The 18,581-nt window shown below is 37.9% G+C and overlaps 1 protein-coding gene across 1 annotated transcript in view; it reads right to left on the bottom strand.

Annotated features, from left to right (window-relative positions):
* PKP4 (plakophilin 4) overlaps positions 1–18,581 on the bottom strand; it is a 101,763-nt gene that overhangs the window by 15,196 nt on the left and 67,986 nt on the right. The window contains exons 11-12 of the mRNA XM_087732981.1: positions 17,505–17,633; positions 13,090–13,303 (exon numbers count right to left, since the gene is read on the bottom strand). Coding sequence (XP_087589107.1) covers positions 13,090–13,303; positions 17,505–17,633 — 343 coding nt within the window. The remainder of the gene's footprint in view (positions 1–13,089; positions 13,304–17,504; positions 17,634–18,581) is intronic.

Raw genomic sequence — 18,581 nt, 5'->3', positions numbered from 1 at the left:
CGGTATTTTTTGTTGCCGCATTAGTCCTAGCCAGTCGGCAGTCTGAGGTGAGAAGGCATATTTATCAGGAGAGATAAGGCATTTTTCTGAACTCTTCATCCTATTCAAAAAAAGGCATGAACATCTGACCTCCAAAGGGTGAGTCTTCAACAACCCTGAAAAAAAGGTTTGGGAGAGGGAAGAAACAGATCATTATCCTGATTTATATGCAACTTGGAGATTAAAGTTATAAACTACTTCTTCAAAAGGAACATGGAAGAGATTTGGCAATATTCTTAAGAGAGAGACTGTTTACACTGGAAATCTCTACAACTTTGCAGGCAGAAGGTCGTAAGAGTACAAGAGCAAAAATAAAGCCAGAAGAAACCAAATCTATGGACGTCATGGCTGAAAGATCATCAGTGTTTTGCAAACACGAGGTCTCGTGAAAAAATTTCTGAAAAAATGACAAAGAAGGTAGATTGGCAGATGGGTAGTAGCCATTAAAGAGTTTTCAGTAAAGGTCCCAAGTGCGTGACGTGACATGATTCTGTATCAGGCAGAACCTGGAAAGCCAGCATTGAGGAAGGAGGAATGCAAGATGAGCAATGGAGGGGGGATATGGTTTTGGGTTTTTTTCCCCAATGATAAACACGGGAAGAATGGCCTGCACTGGTATTACTGCTTTCTTGCATGGGATGCCTGGGATATCAGAGACTTAAGTGCAGAGCTTCACACACAAGAGCGAATGTAAAAATCCTACAGAAACTTTCTTCCTGGCAACTATAGCAAGAAGCCTAGAGTATTTTACATTCACCTATTAGCCAAATGAAACCGCTGTCGATCTTTTATCCTCAGGCAGAACTCTATAGTTCCCTACCCTGCGGAACCTTCTTACATGACATTCAGATACAAAAGTCTGAGATCTGACATAAATTATCAGCAGAACTGTATATGCAAGTAAAATGCTAAACATGGCATTTACTCATCTTTTTCATCGTGAAACACAGCTTAAAATGCATCTAAATTCTCACCAGGTACTCATCTCCCTCTAAATATTTTCCTCACATACAGTATTTTACTAATTGTAAAGTAGTATAGCTGCGTATAGCTCAGCAAAAAACATTAAACAGCATTTCCTCAATAGCCCAATAAAGCTGCTACTATAAACCATATGGTTTTCAGTTTGACTAGATCTTGAACATTTAGTTTCCTCAGAAATAAATTATGGGGGGACAAGACAGGAAATGTTACAAGAGTTAACAAAACCAAAAATTTATAAGACAGCAAAAGTTTAATACAGCCGCACAAAAATAAGAGAAAAATCTTTGCATGAAACATCCTGTCTTTTTCTCTTCAGTGCAACAGTTAAGAGGGGGCTCCGCGGGGGGATGCATACGTCAGGAGAGTTATGACTGTCTTGATTTCTCGTTACGAGACAGGCAGCCAACGTACTTAACGTGTCACGCAGTGGTTCCTGGAGATTCTTACCTCCGTGGTTTAGCTCACACACAAAGATAACTTGAACGTTTGGTTGGAGATGATGGTTGCTAACTTGGCTGTCCTTGAATAATGCAACTTTCTTCAGCAGCTCACCTACCGAGCAAACGGACTTTTGGGCAATTAGGCGAAGAGTGTACAATGAACCCTCAGAAGAGCCAGAACACCCTCACAAAACCTTCAGCTGCCTTTTCTAAACCCAAGGCATTTTTATTTGACTGCGGTTGCTTCAAGGGAAAGCAGAACGAGCCCAGACTTTGAGATGGGGCTGTTTTGATCACCCCCTTACACTGACCTCCCCAAAGATAGCGAAAAACTTTAAAACTCAAAAGTCTCATTTTGTTGGAATCTAAACTAGGATATCTATCTTAAATGCAAAGAAACCACACAACGATGGAGTTAGAAACAGTTTACAGACAATTCTCCCGGCTGCATCATTGCTGAAGAATCCAGGTGTGGTTTCACTCAAACAAATGGCTTGAGCTATGGAACCTACGTTACAAGTGAGACAGACACAGGACAACTGTCACGTTTGCCATATTGTTGTAATGTGAAACGTACAGGAAAATAGCATGCTCGAGTCTATGTGACCTAGCTTTGAAAATATTACTGTGCAGTTAGTGGCATAGGGGTAAATCTCTCAGCCTTGCTAAGTACCACTGCCTCTAAATATTTACTGGCTAACCTATAGCTTGTGAAAAAGCCGGAGCAGCTGGCTGCCGTTCGAAATACCAAGGCCACAAAATGATACGCTACCTACCCAGGCATTGCTGGCCCAATGCAGTTACCCGCAGCAGCACTCGCTAGAGCCAGAAGGGACGTGGCACACGCACCCCTGCCTTGCCTTCAGAGGAACGCGGTACCGCAGATGCTTGCGAAGACACTGGAAGAGAATAGCCAGCAGCATCTCTTTTTCATATACGGGCACAATGGCACAGACTGACAAGACCAGCCAGAGGAACTCCCTGGACTCAGTCCCTCCAAGAAGCCCGTCAAGCTTTTGCAAATATTAACTTGTCCATCAGGATTAGCCTGGGAGTGTTCGAGGAGCGAATCACTAGAGTTCCACTGAGTAACTATGTCAAAACTTGCCCAGAAGCTGGACTCTCAAGGAGGTAGCTTGATTAGATGATGAATGATTTATTACCCCTGTGTTCACTATGTGAAGGCAAAAGCTCTCACCAGGACACTTCATTTCCTAATTTGGGAGAAGTCTTCAGCTATTGATTTTACAAAGCAGAACTGGGTATTAGACAGCCCTTTAGTCTTCATGTTAAAAATGAGAATAGACTCTGATTATTTGTGGAGTGCTCATTTTAAGATAATTGGGACCAAATTTAGTGCTTATTAGAAATAAACCCTGAAGGCAAAGGCAGTTATAATTTGGGAAGTTTCCATTCAAAGATAAGGAAAATGGTGGTAGGAGCTGGTACAATGCTGTATTAAGGTAAGGTCTATGAGACTTCTGGGACTACAGTGTAATTTTGTATGTCATTTAAATAACAGTGCCTTTTTATGCCTCATTGTTGTGGAGGTACACTTACAAGTAAGTATTTAACTGTCACAGAATCACCTGCCTAAGTCCAAAGAGGCAGTTTGAAGCTGTAGGTAGAGGGTGAATTTCAAAAAAATCACTTTTCAACAGCTATTAGCTGCAACTTCCATCATTCTGGAAGACTGGTGAACATCCCAGACACAAACAACTCTGTGTAGCAAGGGGAGTGCTAAGTCCATTTACCTACGTAGGCAGATCTCTCTTGTCCCTAGCACCTCTGGGTTTGGAAGGAGAGGAACTTCTGCTTGCTACTCACGTTACCCTTTAGTTTGTGTTTAATTCAGCTGATTGCTTCAGCTGGCCTCGTGGTTCTTGCTTAGTCTGTGAATGTACTATAAAATACAGCAGGAAAAAAATCACAAACCACTATTAGTGCTTGGCATTGCCTAAAGGTGGGGAAAACCTGAGAAGAGAAGGCTAAGTTCAAAAGATACCAGCATTACCAAGGATGGATAATTCTTAATGGAGGAAGGAAATCAGCAGTAACAGCACCAGGGGAAAAAAAAATATCAGTAAGCTTTGCAGGAGAGTTTAAAATGCCATATGAAAAAGCTTCTGTAGTTCTAATGAGAAGTGGGTCTTTTTGTTTTCTTTTTTTGATCAGGGATTGCCTGCCTTATTTTTGCCTGAAATTCTGACCCTTACAGCTCTCAGAGATGACCATGCGAAAATAACATTTCTGTGAACATTGTCCAAAATAATCCCACTCAGGAAATTAAAATAAGTAGCACGATAAAGTTGAGAGCCTATCTACATGAAAATTTGCAGTTGCTATCATTGACAAAACTGCTTTGGTATTAGCAATGGTTGCACATTTTTTTCATAAAATTCATTTTAGACAAGACAGAGAATTTACCTTGACATTTGCATCTAAAGTGACAAGGAACATGAGTCTTTAACAAACAAATATCCATCTCCGAAGTTTTAGCCAGTCATTTAAATTGATTAGATCATAAGAATAAAAATGAAAACAACAACCTTTAAGGAATATGTCTGCCTTCTCAAAAACAAAGCAACTTTCCAGCTCATATTTAATACTACCTAGTATAGAAAAACCTAGATGTCTGGCTCTTGAATGAAATATTCCAGCATAAGTATTAAAAAATAATGAAAACATCTAACCCTGATTAAACTGTAGAGAAAATGCTTTTAAATAGCTGAGATGTTTAAAGATACAGATATACATCTTCTATAAGATCTCATCCCAACAAAGTCAATATAAAAATCCCAATAGCTTTAATAAAAGAATCTTGATGTAGAGTGTATAGGTTCATGCACTAGATCCTAAAATTAGCAAAATTTAGGGACTATACATTGGAGTACTGACAGAGTCAAATGAGTCCTTTAAGTCAGAAGTTACTCACTGAAGGTATTTTAGAGCCCCCTGATCTTTTTCCTATCCTGTCCTGAATTTTTTTAGAATTGATGTAACATCACAAATGAGGATGATAGACAAATATTTGTCACACAGGTAAAACATGGACACGGTCCTGGGCAGTCTGCTCCACGCGGCCCTGCTCACGCGGGGAGGTGTGCGTGTGGACAGGGCGACCTCCAGAGGTCCCTTCCAACCTCAACTACTCTGTGATTCTGTGAAAACAGAAGCCCAAAGTTGTGCACAGCAGGACTCTCAAAGAAGAAACACTTAAAACAGTCAAAAATACTGAATTATACAGCCTTCTAAAGCAGATGAGAGGGATTGTTCTTTGACCCCATCTGTCATCTTCCTTGGCATAACAATACTTGCTGACAGCAGATCGAGCGATTGGTATTTACAGGGCTTTGAAGTTGTTTTGGGCCTCGGGTAAATGAACAGAAGATGCAACAAGGGACAGGACCAGCTAGTGGCAGCTGACAAAAGCATGCGGAAGTAACAACCACCTTGTAAATGGGAGGCAACAACAAAACATAACCCTCCAAACACAATACCATGAATGAAGTTGAGGACTACTGATACAAAGACAAGGTATTTGAGGTTTGCCTTATGGACGCAGAACAGAGTTCTGTTTTAACACCATCAACTTCAGATAGATCGCACGTTTGAAGTTACTGGGTGCAGATAGGGTGAGGACAGCCAGGGTACTCTATTCTCTAAAAATAATGGCAACTAGAAACAGTACCAGTAGGTGTTTTGAGGATATTTTCCACATAGGATTGGGATATACATTAACACTTGCAAATGAAAAAAAAAAAAAAAAAAAAGAAAAGCCTTGCCCATAAACTTCTGGTTTTCTAGACTGAAACCCCTACTACTTAGAAAATAGAGAGAAGAAATCTTATTAATTTAGATACCATCCTTACCATCCTTGAACCTGACAAGCTTTGCTTAAGGCCAAACAATCTTGACTAATGTAAACTCCAGTCCAGCAAAAAAAAAAAAAAAAAAAAAAAGAAAGAAGTAGGATAATCTGGGAGCCTTTTCTGAGGAACTGACTATAGAATTGAGTGCTTAAAAGGAGCAGAGATGAACTAAACTGAAGAAATACCTACACATAATAGTGCAGCAGAGAGAGTTTGGTTTAACAGTTTTCTCCCGAAAATTTGAAAGAATCAGCTTTTTGTTGTAAAGGTCCAGGGTCTCTGGCTCTAAGATGCTGGTCAAACTGTTCCCGTACACCTTTAATAATAGAAATTGATTTTAACCGATGATGTTCCTTCCTCATGTAAAGACACTTTGAAAGCACTTAAAATTTCTACAAACTGTAACAGAGCAGCAACAGAGAGACAAATCTAAACCACTAAGTTTCAGTGACTGAGGTTTTGGGGGGTCGTTTTCTGTTTTTTTTTTTTTCCCTAAGGATTCAAAAAATATTTAGAGAATAATGGAGAAAAGGATTCTTCTCAGGAAGGAAATTACTGTTAGAAGGGAAAAGGACAAGACTCTGCAGTAATACAGCCCTCTCTTCAGTCTTCATGTTTCTGTACCACTTTACTCGGAGCGTATCTGGAGGTTCAAAGATCTGTGATGAGGAAATGTCTGCCAGTTAGGCCCAGAGACCAGACTCCACATGCCAGCTATGATACTCCCTGTAATGCCAGCCTGTAATGCCACGAAACAGCAGATCTAGCTGTATATAGAGAAGACAACTTGGGTGAACTTCTGTGAGGATGACAGATGCTTGAATTAACTCACATAATGTACCAAAAAATTACGGAGAAACAAAAAAAGACCTCAAGACTTAGGCAGCAAGGATCAAATTTTGTCCTGGAAATGTGATCCGGACAAGGCGATATGAAGTAGAACGGGGGAAAAAAAAAAAAAAAAAATCCAGAACTGGAACATCTAGTGAAAACAGGTACTTCGGAATCTATAAAGACAAAACTTAATGTTATTGCATTTAGTGATTGCAACTGTTTCTAATCAAATCCCACTGCATGTGGATAGGTCATAGAAATACTGAAAAATCAACTGAATTTTCATAATGTTCCATAGGGCTCTTTCAACTGGGGAGAAATTATTTACGAAGAACTGTTTTTTCAACACACTAAATAGTAACAGTCTGTTTCTATATGCTGCTTGCTGCACATAACGCTCTGGGCTGGAACAGATGCAAGCAAAGTATGTGTAGCCAGATGGATCTGTGATTACGCCCAAGATTACTATACTGGGCTCAGGAGAGCATTACTGGAACCCATGACCCGACAACAGCTGTGAAATGCCTCACTTGGTGCTGTAATGTATGGAAGACAGTATGCTAATTTAGATCTGCAAGGGTCAAGATTTGGCCTATAATGAATTGTAGTAACAGAAGGAAAAGGAGCAGCTCTGTGTTCTTGTAGCACTTACCTACTGTAATCTGAGCTTGGGAAGGCTGTGTGTCCAAAGCTGTTTTTCTTTGTAAAACTCAGCAATCTGGTAATTTCTATTCCAGTGTAACTCAAATCAACACTAGCATTCACTTTTCTATTGTGTTGACATAAAGAACTCCGTGTATATGAAGTATATCTTATATTACTGTTGAAACACGTTGGTGTCATATACCGCTCAAGAAAAATATATGGACATTTTCTTTTGATACCTTTACCATTCCTTCTACTAGTCCTATTCTAAGAACAGTATCCTTTAGGCAAACAACTGAAAAGAATCATTAATTTAGACAACTTGATGTCTTCTCAACTGCAATTATAAATCCTGAAATAAAAGGTCATGTGATTACCTAGTACAAATCCAGATTTATCAGCTTGTAAGGAAACAAACATGTTTCTACCTAAACTTTCCAAATACAACAATGAAAGCACTAGAACTAGCATAAATATGGAAAAAACACTGCTATGATTTTTTAACACCTCCGCCCTCCAAAAAAAAGATCTCTATAAATTGCTGGATATTATTCAGGAGTAACATATTCAAGCATACAAACTGATGGCTTTCTATAGAAGTAAAATAAATTATATTTAAAACTCCAGTCACAGATTAATAAATGCAGTAAGCTTCATCTCCTATACTAAGGTACGGAAAAAGACTAGCCCTGTAATAGCACAAACATAGTGCTTTCATCTACTTTACAAATGGCAGCATCAGCTGAAAACGAACAGCAAAGTATGTAATATACAGTAGAAACTAACAGTGAAGTAGATCATCGCTGATCTTACTGAAACACAGAAGTATGAAACTAATGTCTATGAAATTTCACTGGCCTTTTTCTACCGTTATGTGGTAAGGTGTATGGAATGCAGAAAATAGTGCAATAGCTGCATACCACATGTAAATATTTTATTAATTAGTATAAAAGTTAATAGCTTGTTATCTAGAGTTTCTCAGATTTGCAACAGTTTTGTTGTCACAGACTGTAAGCACCTCATGAAATACAAGGTTTTATTTTTATTGATTTTTAAAGGTCAATGCCTATCACAGCAATGCTGCTTTAAGTCTGTGGGCCCTGGTGCAAGAAAACCAGTAGATGCCACTTTACAGCGACATACAAAATCAGCAAACCTAACTGCATCAAATGTCGGCTACTTCACTTACAAATCATCACTTTTCTTCATAATAAGGATTTTACATCCACTCCTGGACTGAACTTGGACGAGACTGGTTAGCTTCTGTAACAGCAAAAATTAAGCAGGCAAGATAAATAATTGTTTTGATCCTCAGCCACTTTACTAGCAGTTGCTGGAGTTACTAGAAGAGCTGTAATTTGTAAGCAGAACTTCGGCTTCATCTTTCTCACTGCTCATCAAAAGTAAGCTGGGACAGAACGAGTTTGTTGATCCTTAGCAGCGCCTCATGGGTGACAGGCTAGCGATGTTCCTTAACCAAGAGAAGTTGTTTCACGGGAAATAACTCCTAACATCTCCTTGTCTCTAACATTTTCTTCTCAGGGAAGAATATTAAGACAATTGTGTATCGACTGTTCTGATGTACAAAATTTTCTATATTTATTCATAATCCTTCTGGACTGGGATCTATAGCAATATTTTCAGGTGATAAATCTGTCTTTTCTAATATATAGCAATGAAGTGTGAGGATAATTAAAAACCACCTTCTCTCTGATTCAGTAGCTTTTAGCGTTGTAAGGGTTTGCTTTTGTCGGTTTGTTTCTGCTGGTTACGGGTTCAGTGTTGAATTGGTTACATTACTGATGTCACTTAAGCAACTGTAATAGGATTGTAAAATTGTAAAATAATTGCTCTGTTCAGAAAATCCCTTATGTGGTAACTCTTCAAAGCTTTATTTTGTTACCTAATTCAGAGAACACATGAAATGTATAAGGTAAGCCAGCAATTTCATTAGGACTAAAAGACATCAACGCATAATGATCTCTGTCTCCTCAGTCAACAGCTTTAGCTGTTTAAAGTCAAGCTTAAGTCATGGGTTAAAAAAAAAAACAAAACTAAAACCAACACAAATGAAAATTTCTGGACGGGAAAGAGAAAAGTATGATTTGCTCATTCCTTGCTGGATGGCTTTGTACTCTGGGGTGTTGTGGGGGCTCAGCTACTCATGGAACCTTGGCATTGCCAGCGACAGAGAACTTTGTTTCTGCTCTGTATCCAGCCACACTTTTTCATGCTTTATTTTGGTTTTGAATCTTGGCATTTTAATCCAGATTTTTAAGACCCTAGACGAGTTTACTGCAATGAGTTCCACTGCCGCTGCTCACATCAGGTAGCGTTAACCAAAGGGGGAGCAGGTTTATTGAGAGTCCTTCAGCAGCTGCACCAGCTTGGAGGTCTGCTGCTGAACATGGATGATCCTACGCTACCTCTGTGATCCACTGTGTAAAACCTGCAAAGTACTTTGGACTGTATGCAGAGTAGAATTGAGGTAAATATTATAGTAACGTGAAAGTTGTGACAGGAAACTACACCCATTTCACGGAGTGCTTAGTTTGCAAAACTGTGTGGGACTTGCAGCTGTTTCTGTACCTTCTCCCACGTTCCCTCGGGTTGCCTGGAACTGCAGAACCCAGGGTCCCTTTTCCAAAAATACACAAGCAACAATGCACAGTGTCAACTGCTGCAAGAATGCCATCTCTCACAAAGATGACACTGTGTATACAAAAGATCGTGCTGCTGGACAGAGAACAGCATTTCTCAACTGAACTGGCTGAGGTAGTACTAATTTGAAGAAATAAACTATGAAGAATTGCCAGGACCATCAACAGCAACCTCCTTCCCCTTTAAGGACAGAGCTTTACCGTACAGCTAAGCTAGTGATTAATTGTTGCTGGAATTTGTGCTCATTCTTCCTTCCTTCCAGCTCTAAAATCGTACCACTCCCCAAGTTCAGCACTGTCACTTGCTTGACGTTTCAGGGAGGAATCCTGACAGAAAACCATCTATTCAAAAGACTGGATCAGACGTCTCGCTCTGGGGAGGGCACGGTTTGTGGCTCATCTCTGCTGCTAAAGATCTGATGAAAATCAAGAAACTACTCTATTAAGGTAGGCATCTGACTCGCTTTCTCTGGAAAACTTACAGTAGTGCAGTACACCAACGTTTCTCACATTTTAACATACCAAAGGGCTGTTTCTGAGGTCTCTTGGAAGTAGACTCAATTGTTAGAAAACTGTGTCTGGGTTCAAGAACATGCAATATTTTGATTTCTACCTCATAGACAGTTCTCTGCTGTATAAGCCTTCCAAGACATGAGATCCTGAAATTCACAGATTGATTCCAGGCTCTGCTGACTGCAACGTAAAAACATAACCAGACAGCACGAACCAGTGCAGATCCTTCACGTCACTTGCTAGGGAATGGAGCTCTTGCACACAGTCAGGAAGGCCCCACCAATATTTCTGCTGGCTAGTGCTGAAGCTGTGCTGGAACGTGAAAAAGAGTAGCCTCCAGAAAGCGCTGTGCTGAAACCTAATGAAATGTGTTGCAGTTACCAAAAAAAGGGTACTTTCCCTCTAAGGACCTTTTCACTGCAGGGCACGGGACAGCAAGGCTGCCATGGGTCAGCAGCAATGGAAACCGCATGCAGCTGGAGCGAGCTCAGTGTAGAGTTATCCTCTTCCAATGCATTCCAAAGTTCAACTTTTAAAGACGTTTGCTTTAAAAACTACTACTTCATTTTCATATAATGATTATGAAAAGTGATTTAGCACATTTTATTTTCTGAATAATCTATAGCCATTAAAAAGATGACTTGCTTCCCTCTTAAAACATTCTTGTGGTTTTGCAATTATGCTTTCTGCATTTTTTAATGTAGCTTTCCATTCAGTTTCCACTTCTTTATCTCCCTGCATTTCAATCGTGTCATTTCAGTTACTGTTAATTAAATATAGACCCCAGTATTCCTACTGTTTTCTAACTCCTCTAAAACATGTTTGTGCAATTAAACCCTCCTCCAGTACGCTAGTTTTTCAAACTTACCATAGTTAATCATTAGGGCATGTTCCCAAATAATTTCTGAGTTTAAAAGATTGCTTTTGACGACATAATTCCTCACAAATTTTATATAAATGAATCCATGTGAAAAATAGCTATACAGATTGCAAGAAGTTTGTTATTCTAATTGCACTTATCTGGGATAATAAAGTTTTCATCTATCTAACTGCCTATTAAAGTAAACCGGATGAACGTCACTTGCAGTGACACCAGATATACCTGTCATCGTTCAAAGGCAATTGATACTGCTGATAATGAAAGTATAATTCATTTAGTAAGGAAGAAAGACCATCCTCAGGAAAACGAAAAGCATTGTACTTCCTTAAATGTTACACTGGAAAATCCATTTTATATGAAAAACAATGAATAAACTACAGCAGGAATGAAGAGTGGCGATTTTAAACTAGAAGTCAGACACGTAGTGTTTCTAGTGATGTAGACTGATACTAATTTAACTGTATTTACATTATCTTAATCTGGGAACATAGTGAACTGGGTGTGGTGTGCTATTTTTAGTTCTAACATAGGTGGCGGTTTTTAATTATTAAACAGAAAATCATTGGATCTTTTCCATTTCTTTTCTTTGCTATTTATAGAAAGCATTTAGAAATCCCTAAGCTCCGAAAGTCTGCTCTGGATTCTTCTCAAGCGTTCTAACTCTAACAGAAGTCAATGCCACTGACTTAACCAGAAGACAACTGGGTCAAAACTTTCCATTTTGTTGTAGCTGGTTAAAAAAATTAAAAATATGTGTGTTGAAAAGTAAGAGTCACTTTTTCTGAAGGAGTCACCTTTAATTATAATTCAAATTAAATAACATATTTATTTGAAAAAATCTTTTTTTTCTTACAGATGATGTGCTATATGTTTTTGGATAGATGACAGTGTAGGTTTTTTTTTTTTAATAGTGACTAAATACCTTCTATAACTAAGAATTTGACTTTGGCTTTGTTTGTGGAACCATCCCTAACATCTTAAAAGCACAAGTAATTTAGATGCATAAAACATGAATTTTGTAGAGCAGACAAGGCAGCTAATGTGTAATTCTAGTTTTAAATATTCCATTTACATAACTCCTTAAGGAAAAAACTGTATCCTTCTAGAGAGAACATGAAAGCTGCAGGTTATCTTAATGCTTGCTTATGTGGAAAATAATAGGCTGTGTGGTGCTTAGTTGCCAGCTGGGGTTAAACCACGACACCTGCATATGAACTTAAATGCTTTGGATACATTCTGTACAGAGTCCTTTCCCTGCTTAACAGCTTTTCTAAACAAGGCAATGACTTGGAAAGGCTCCCAGTATGACACCTCTGTTACTTCTAACTTGCGCACTGTTGCGCAGCTTTGCTTAGTAGGTAAGTAGTTTAGCTTCGTAGCTTAACAAAATCCAAAGAGGGAGCTACTAAAACTGGAAAGGAACTGTTTAAGCAAAGTGAAAACTCTGCTTTTTTTCTATCTTCTCATATTTTTCAATCCCCTAAAACCTTCATAGCCAAATCACTCCCACACTAAGAAAAAGAGATAGCAGATGTATGCAGTACCCAACAAATCCACCTTGTTTTGATGGAAATGGAGTTCCTTCATGTGTTAGAACTGTAAATCATTTATTATTTCTGCACTTTCTGTCTGCACCAAGTGCCAAGTAGGTGCATGGGTTATAAGCTAAATCTGCTACCTCTTACTGAAGAGACTAGGAGTGTGTACAGAGTCACGTGCCACGACTCTACTAGCAGGCTGGGCACTGAGATGCTTCTATAATTTGCATGCGTGCAATTTTCTGTCTGTACTTTAACACGCGTTTACATAGTTTGGGTCCATCTTAAGAATTCTCCAAGACCTTATGTAAAGCTGTTGTCAGCAGATGATAAAAAAAAAAAAGCCCGTAAGAAAACAAATGTTAGGAGTCAATAAAGAAATACCTAACCAAGACCTAGCTGTGTCTGCAGGAGAATCATACCAGGGGAAAACTTGTTCTAAGTGGAGCTGTAGTGCAACTGCCTCAAGATTCACTTCTCCCAGTGAATCTATACTTCTATCCTAATACTTTAACTGTCAGTAATCAAAATAAGTGATTTGGTATTCACAAAAAAATACCAAGGCACAAATAAAAATCCAGTCGATATATTCCATTCCAGTCACTTACCAGTTATTCCAGTCTTGGCCACTTCAGAAAAATAATCTGTATTATAGTTCTCTGCTTGTTTCTATTCAAAACTTACCTGTTACAAGCTCTTTTATTTCGGCATCAACAGATTTTCTCAACAATCGCAGAAGGGCAGGTATCCCACCAACATTCTTCATTGCTATTTTGTTTTCATCAGTAGACTTCCCGTAAACAAGGTTTCTCAGTGCGCCGCAAGCATTCTTCTGAACTTCCAGGACTCTGTGATCCAAGAGATCAACCAGGTGCTTGATTCCTCCCAGCCGACATACCTGCAACATGGAACGTCGGGAACATCAGCACCCACTGATTTCGCCCATTTCACTCTACAGATTTAAAAGGCTTTTATTTTTATAAAAGTAGTACATTCCATTGTACTTCAAGAAGAAACATTGTTGGTAAACCTTAATCACTTGATTGTTACACTGTACTGAAAATTCCTGTGAACCACTCACGTCCTTGTCGAAAAGGACATTTTCAGTCATTTGCTGTATTCAGAGAAGAATTGTTACTGCTGAAGTTTTGTTTTCAGTAATGCAGTTTTTAACGTAATTTCCTATACCTCAGAATATCTCTTTAGGGAATATTAGAAATCAGAAGTTGCAAAGATTTAACTGCCAACTTTTACACTTAGCTACACACACACAAAAATAAGTTCAAATTAGCATATATCCAGTCCTATTGGCATATCTGGAGTTCTTTTTAAAAGGAAGGTCTACTCTGCAGAGATTTTGTAAAACAAAAATAAATTTTTATATTGTTTGCTATAAGCAGGTTAGTTGCATTTATTCTCTTATATATTTTTCAAAAAATTTAACATTGTGTTTTGAGATCTCCTTTCCAGGTAGTACTTTCCTTTGTTCAAAATAACTTAGAGAAATGATAAAAGATTAAAGTATTTTAGAATTCTGTAATATTTACTGAATAAAGAATATTTTAAAGAGATAACTAAGTAGTATAACTTACAAAATTAACATTACTTTTACATTAAAAATCACCACCAAAAAGCTCCCAAAACATTTTCTATGAACTGTTTTAAAAAATATGAGCTATTTTGCAATGTAAGATTGACCTATTACAACCTGGTATTATTTCAGCAGGGCACAGTAACTTTAGTGCCATACTATCCAGAGAATATGCCTAACGAAGTTGGCACAGGATCTCTTTAAACCCCCCCACCTACAGCAGCTAAACTGCTGCTGCCCTAGAAGGAGATCCCGCGGTGAAAAGAAAGAGGTACCATCATTCCTGAATCCTTGGCTTGTACGGGATGCGATTCTGGGCCAAACGGTTAGAAGAGGTCTAAAACATGACAGTCCTAAGGATTCTCTAGTTCAGCACTGGAAGCACTTTTAGAGGCCCCTTTTCTATTCTAACCTGTATAACAACGAGTTTGGCAAGCCACAAGGCTATTTGGAATACGCTATTGTGTACAAGTTTTCATGGATTTTTGGCTTTAAAAGTTCAGTGTCTTTTACTGGCCATAACACAAGGAGAATAAAATTATTCTCAATAAAAACATAAGTGAGATTTAGCCAAATCATTTTAAGTTGATACTTTGGAAAACAGAATCTTCTGTTACATTCTTGAAAATTGCACTGGGTATCAAAACGGTTAATATCTTTAGCTACACCTTAAAACAGCCAAGTTGAAAAGGCTTGGAAAAAGCCAAATGAAATGCAAGGTCTATGACCAACACTATATGTGATTCTTACCTGCCAAATCACCTCTTAAGCAGAATAAAAGAAATAAAATGAAAGACTGGTGACTTGGAAATTTTTTAGACCTCTGTTTAAAACGTATATTTTTCAAAAGGAAACCTATATTTACACACCTAGATATATCTACCGTGTAAGTTATAAATCCAGGGGATATAAAATTTGGCGTTGATCAATTAGACAAGCCACTGCTATGACAAAAGCCACCAGGAATCTGAATCTAAAGGCATTCAGTGGACTTAAAGCTTAAAGTTATTCACCTGGCAAGATTTCTGTAGCTCAGAAATGAATATTACCTTATAGATTATTTATTTGATACAGACTACATTGAAAGCAGGATGCTATAAAAAAAAAATTTAGAGAGTTGTTCTTTTTCAAGGCAAGTAATTCTTATTTCTGTTACTAAAAAATGAAGCAACAAATAACTATTCATACTTCTCAGTTAAATCTCCCTCTTGCATGTCAATACAGCACATCAAACACTACATCTACACTACTCATCCATAATACAGATACAAGTTACAACTGACAAAATAGCTTTATTGTTTTTTCAATCTTTTCTCAAAACTTGATGCGTTAGTTTTTGTGTATATAATTCAAAATCAAACTGGACTAGAAATCCATTCTTAAGATTTACATTTTGCCGAGTCATTAACTAGTTTAAAATGTTTAACTAGCTCTTGCTAGTTTGAACAGACGTTTCCATTTCTAAATTTAAAAAAAAATCAGTGTTCTTGTAAAACGATACATTCATGAACTAATAAATCAGTACTGTATGTATTTACAGATAGATATTCATTACATGGCAGTGTAATTTATTCATTCTGTATAGTTTCATAGCTAATTTAAATGGTAAAGGTTCCTCCCCACGATAAGCAGTTTCTTATGCTTACCTTCAGGTTTTAACAATGCCAGCATTCTAGCTCATTTTGCTAGGCTTTTAATATCCTTAATAGTCTAGCAAATTAATCTGGTCTTTACCACAGCAATAAAATAATAAATTTAAATAATGAATGAAAATACAAAAGCAGTCCTCAAATAAGGCTTTACTGACATTGGCACTAAAATAATTACAATCCCTTCCGACTCCAAATAGTTTCTTGCGCTGGCCTCTGCTTTGAAGGTAACGTGAATTGCAACTTTTGTACTGCCACTGATACCAGCGTCCTTTCAAAACGTGCGGATCCCTACCCGCCATCCCAACCCAAGGCACAGCTGCTTCTTACGAGACTGAAAGCCTCATCAGGAAACACTGACATAAGGCTCGCTTTCCCAAAAGCACAGGAATATTCTTTTCTCCTAGAAGGCAGACAATTGCATTCCTTCTGTCATAGTATTTAAGAATTTCTAACGGCTGATTATTCCCATTCAAAAGAAATAACTGCCAGTACATAAATCTTCTCTGTTTGAAAAGGAGCAATTTTCTGTTCCAAAATTCCACACACTAAATGGAAGGCAGGCTACATTTACAGTTGTGTCTCTGACTACTGTATCTCATTTCGTCTTCTAAAGCAAAAAGATGACCTTCTTCTTTGGATAAGGTTTTATGAGCTTGATTATATGGTATCATATGTCTATAATCCTTTATACCTGAACTGATTTAAAAACATATCAAATATTTCTAATGCTAAGTAGGATAAACAATTGAGACACCACTTCCTACATGACATACAAATTAGCTTCACATTCAAATTCTGCTTGAACTTCGGCGTATTTCTTTTAGTTTTGTGTATTTTTTGAAAAAAATAAAACAGATATTCCATAATTTCTAAAACAAATTCTGTAATAATGAAAATGAAAAGAGTGAAGAAAAACAAGATCTCCTATAGATGAACATGTGCAGACCAATAATATCCCAAGAATTCCTAAATAAGCTGTCATATCCCTTATAAAACAGCAAGACTATCTTATAAATCTGTCTACATCTGATTATCACTACGATCTTTAACAGAACATCAAAACCACCACCATCTTTTCATCTGCCTTCCAGCAACAGTGAATTATGTTGGGCTATCTTATAAAAATTGCACCAACATTTTATTAACATAAATAATATTTATACTGAAAGTAACAGATAACACACACACATGATACGAACAAAAAAGCAAATGCCTTCAGATCAATAACTCATAGCTGCTCTGCAAAAAGAGCAGCTCTTCAAATGCAAATGGTTTCTAGAAATCTGAATAATAATCTGAATTTTCACTCAGATGTATCCTTCCTTCACAGCATACCGACATAAATACTATCCTCCATATATTTCTAGGGTTGGATTTCTTTCCTTTGCTTGACAGCTCACTCATTTCCTACGATGCCTTAAAATATTTTGATCAAAACCAGTGGAAAGCCTTACAGAATTCTTGTTTTCCTTAGTCTCCAGTCATCAACAGGCTACACAAAAACAGGCTCTGGTAAACATACTTTACATTTCTGCTAGATTACACAACTTCAATGTAAAATATTTTCATATGATTTCCATGCGGCCTCTTATGACAGGAAAGATCTGTGTGAGAGTGAGAGAGAGAGAGAGAGAGAGAGAGAGAGAGAGGGAGGGAGGGAGGGAGGGAGGGAGGGAGGGAGTGGGAGTGTGTAATTACACACACCTAGGTACTTCAATATTATCATCCATCTGGTACAAACAGAAACACAAAAGGCCCCAAAATACCATGTTATGATGAATAAAACCAAAAAGAGGTGAGAGATCTAGTTTTTCTTTATAGTCTCCCCAGGAACAGAAACACGCTCAGTACAGTACCTCCGTTTTGACTTTGTTATCCCCAAAGCACAGGTGCTGAAGGTAGGCAGCTGCATTCGCCTGAACCGACGGGAACTGGTGCTGAAGCATGTGAATGACTTCAGGCAGTTCTGGATCTCGCCAAGCAAACTCCCTTCGTTAGATGAACACATTCAAGAGAAAGCATTAGTTATAAATGTATGTTTATTTACTAAGTAGAATTATTAGAGCATCTTAGGTGTTTTTCAACAATTCCGATTTTGTTCTGGAATATCAGGGCTAGGAGAAAAAACAGGTATATTAGAATAACTATGAGTCACATCACCTTTTAGTCTTCCAACTGGAAAAGGATGCTTTATATCCTATGTTCTTCAGTTAGCTTGGTTGTTGATCACACAAATATATATATATACACACACTAAGATTATACCAACTCAAGCACTGCAACCTACATAAATCCCCCAAAACTTAAATATATAATGGAACAGATATCCACTTAACAGTGCCGCTCAGGGGCAGCTCTTCCACACATTTTTTTCTCAGTGCTCAACGTTCTTCCTACTCTGAAGTCAATTATACTTCAACAAAAGCTGCGCAGCCTGAAATTTCATCGTCATGATCGGGTGCAGGAAGTTTGCATAATTTGAGTTATTCCGGGATTGTAAACTTAAAATCATTAAAATAAAATCTCCTTTGTTAAACAAAATGATTTAGCGCAGACAAATCCTGGAAAAGGATTGAACGTTAAACATATCCATGCCCAATTCACAGATTTAGAAATATACTCATTATATTTACTGGGCTATCTTCCTTCTGTAAAGGAAGGTTGAGAAGAAAAAAAAAAAAGTAGTATCCAAGTTTTCCCATGCTCAAAAATCCAAGAAGATTAAAAAAAGATGTTCCAAGAAGAGTATTTTGGGAGCTATCCAAAGCTAACGCTAGCCTGGCCAGTCGGGTTTCCCCAGGGCTCCTACAGTCACCAAAAAGGGGAAGTTGAGTTATGTGCCTACTCTGAACTGCCCAACAACTTAGAGGTTTATTTCTCCATACCAATGAGAGGAAGACTGTAGGGAAAACTGCCTTTCTAATAAAACTAGC

Source organism: Nipponia nippon, unplaced genomic scaffold, assembly GCF_047370975.1.
Source record: "Nipponia nippon isolate SJK-2023a ecotype South Korea unplaced genomic scaffold, ASM4737097v1 scaffold_5, whole genome shotgun sequence".
In the NCBI taxonomy this organism is placed as follows: domain Eukaryota; kingdom Metazoa; phylum Chordata; class Aves; order Pelecaniformes; family Threskiornithidae; genus Nipponia; species Nipponia nippon.
This window is presented reverse-complemented; position numbering and strand designations above follow the sequence as displayed.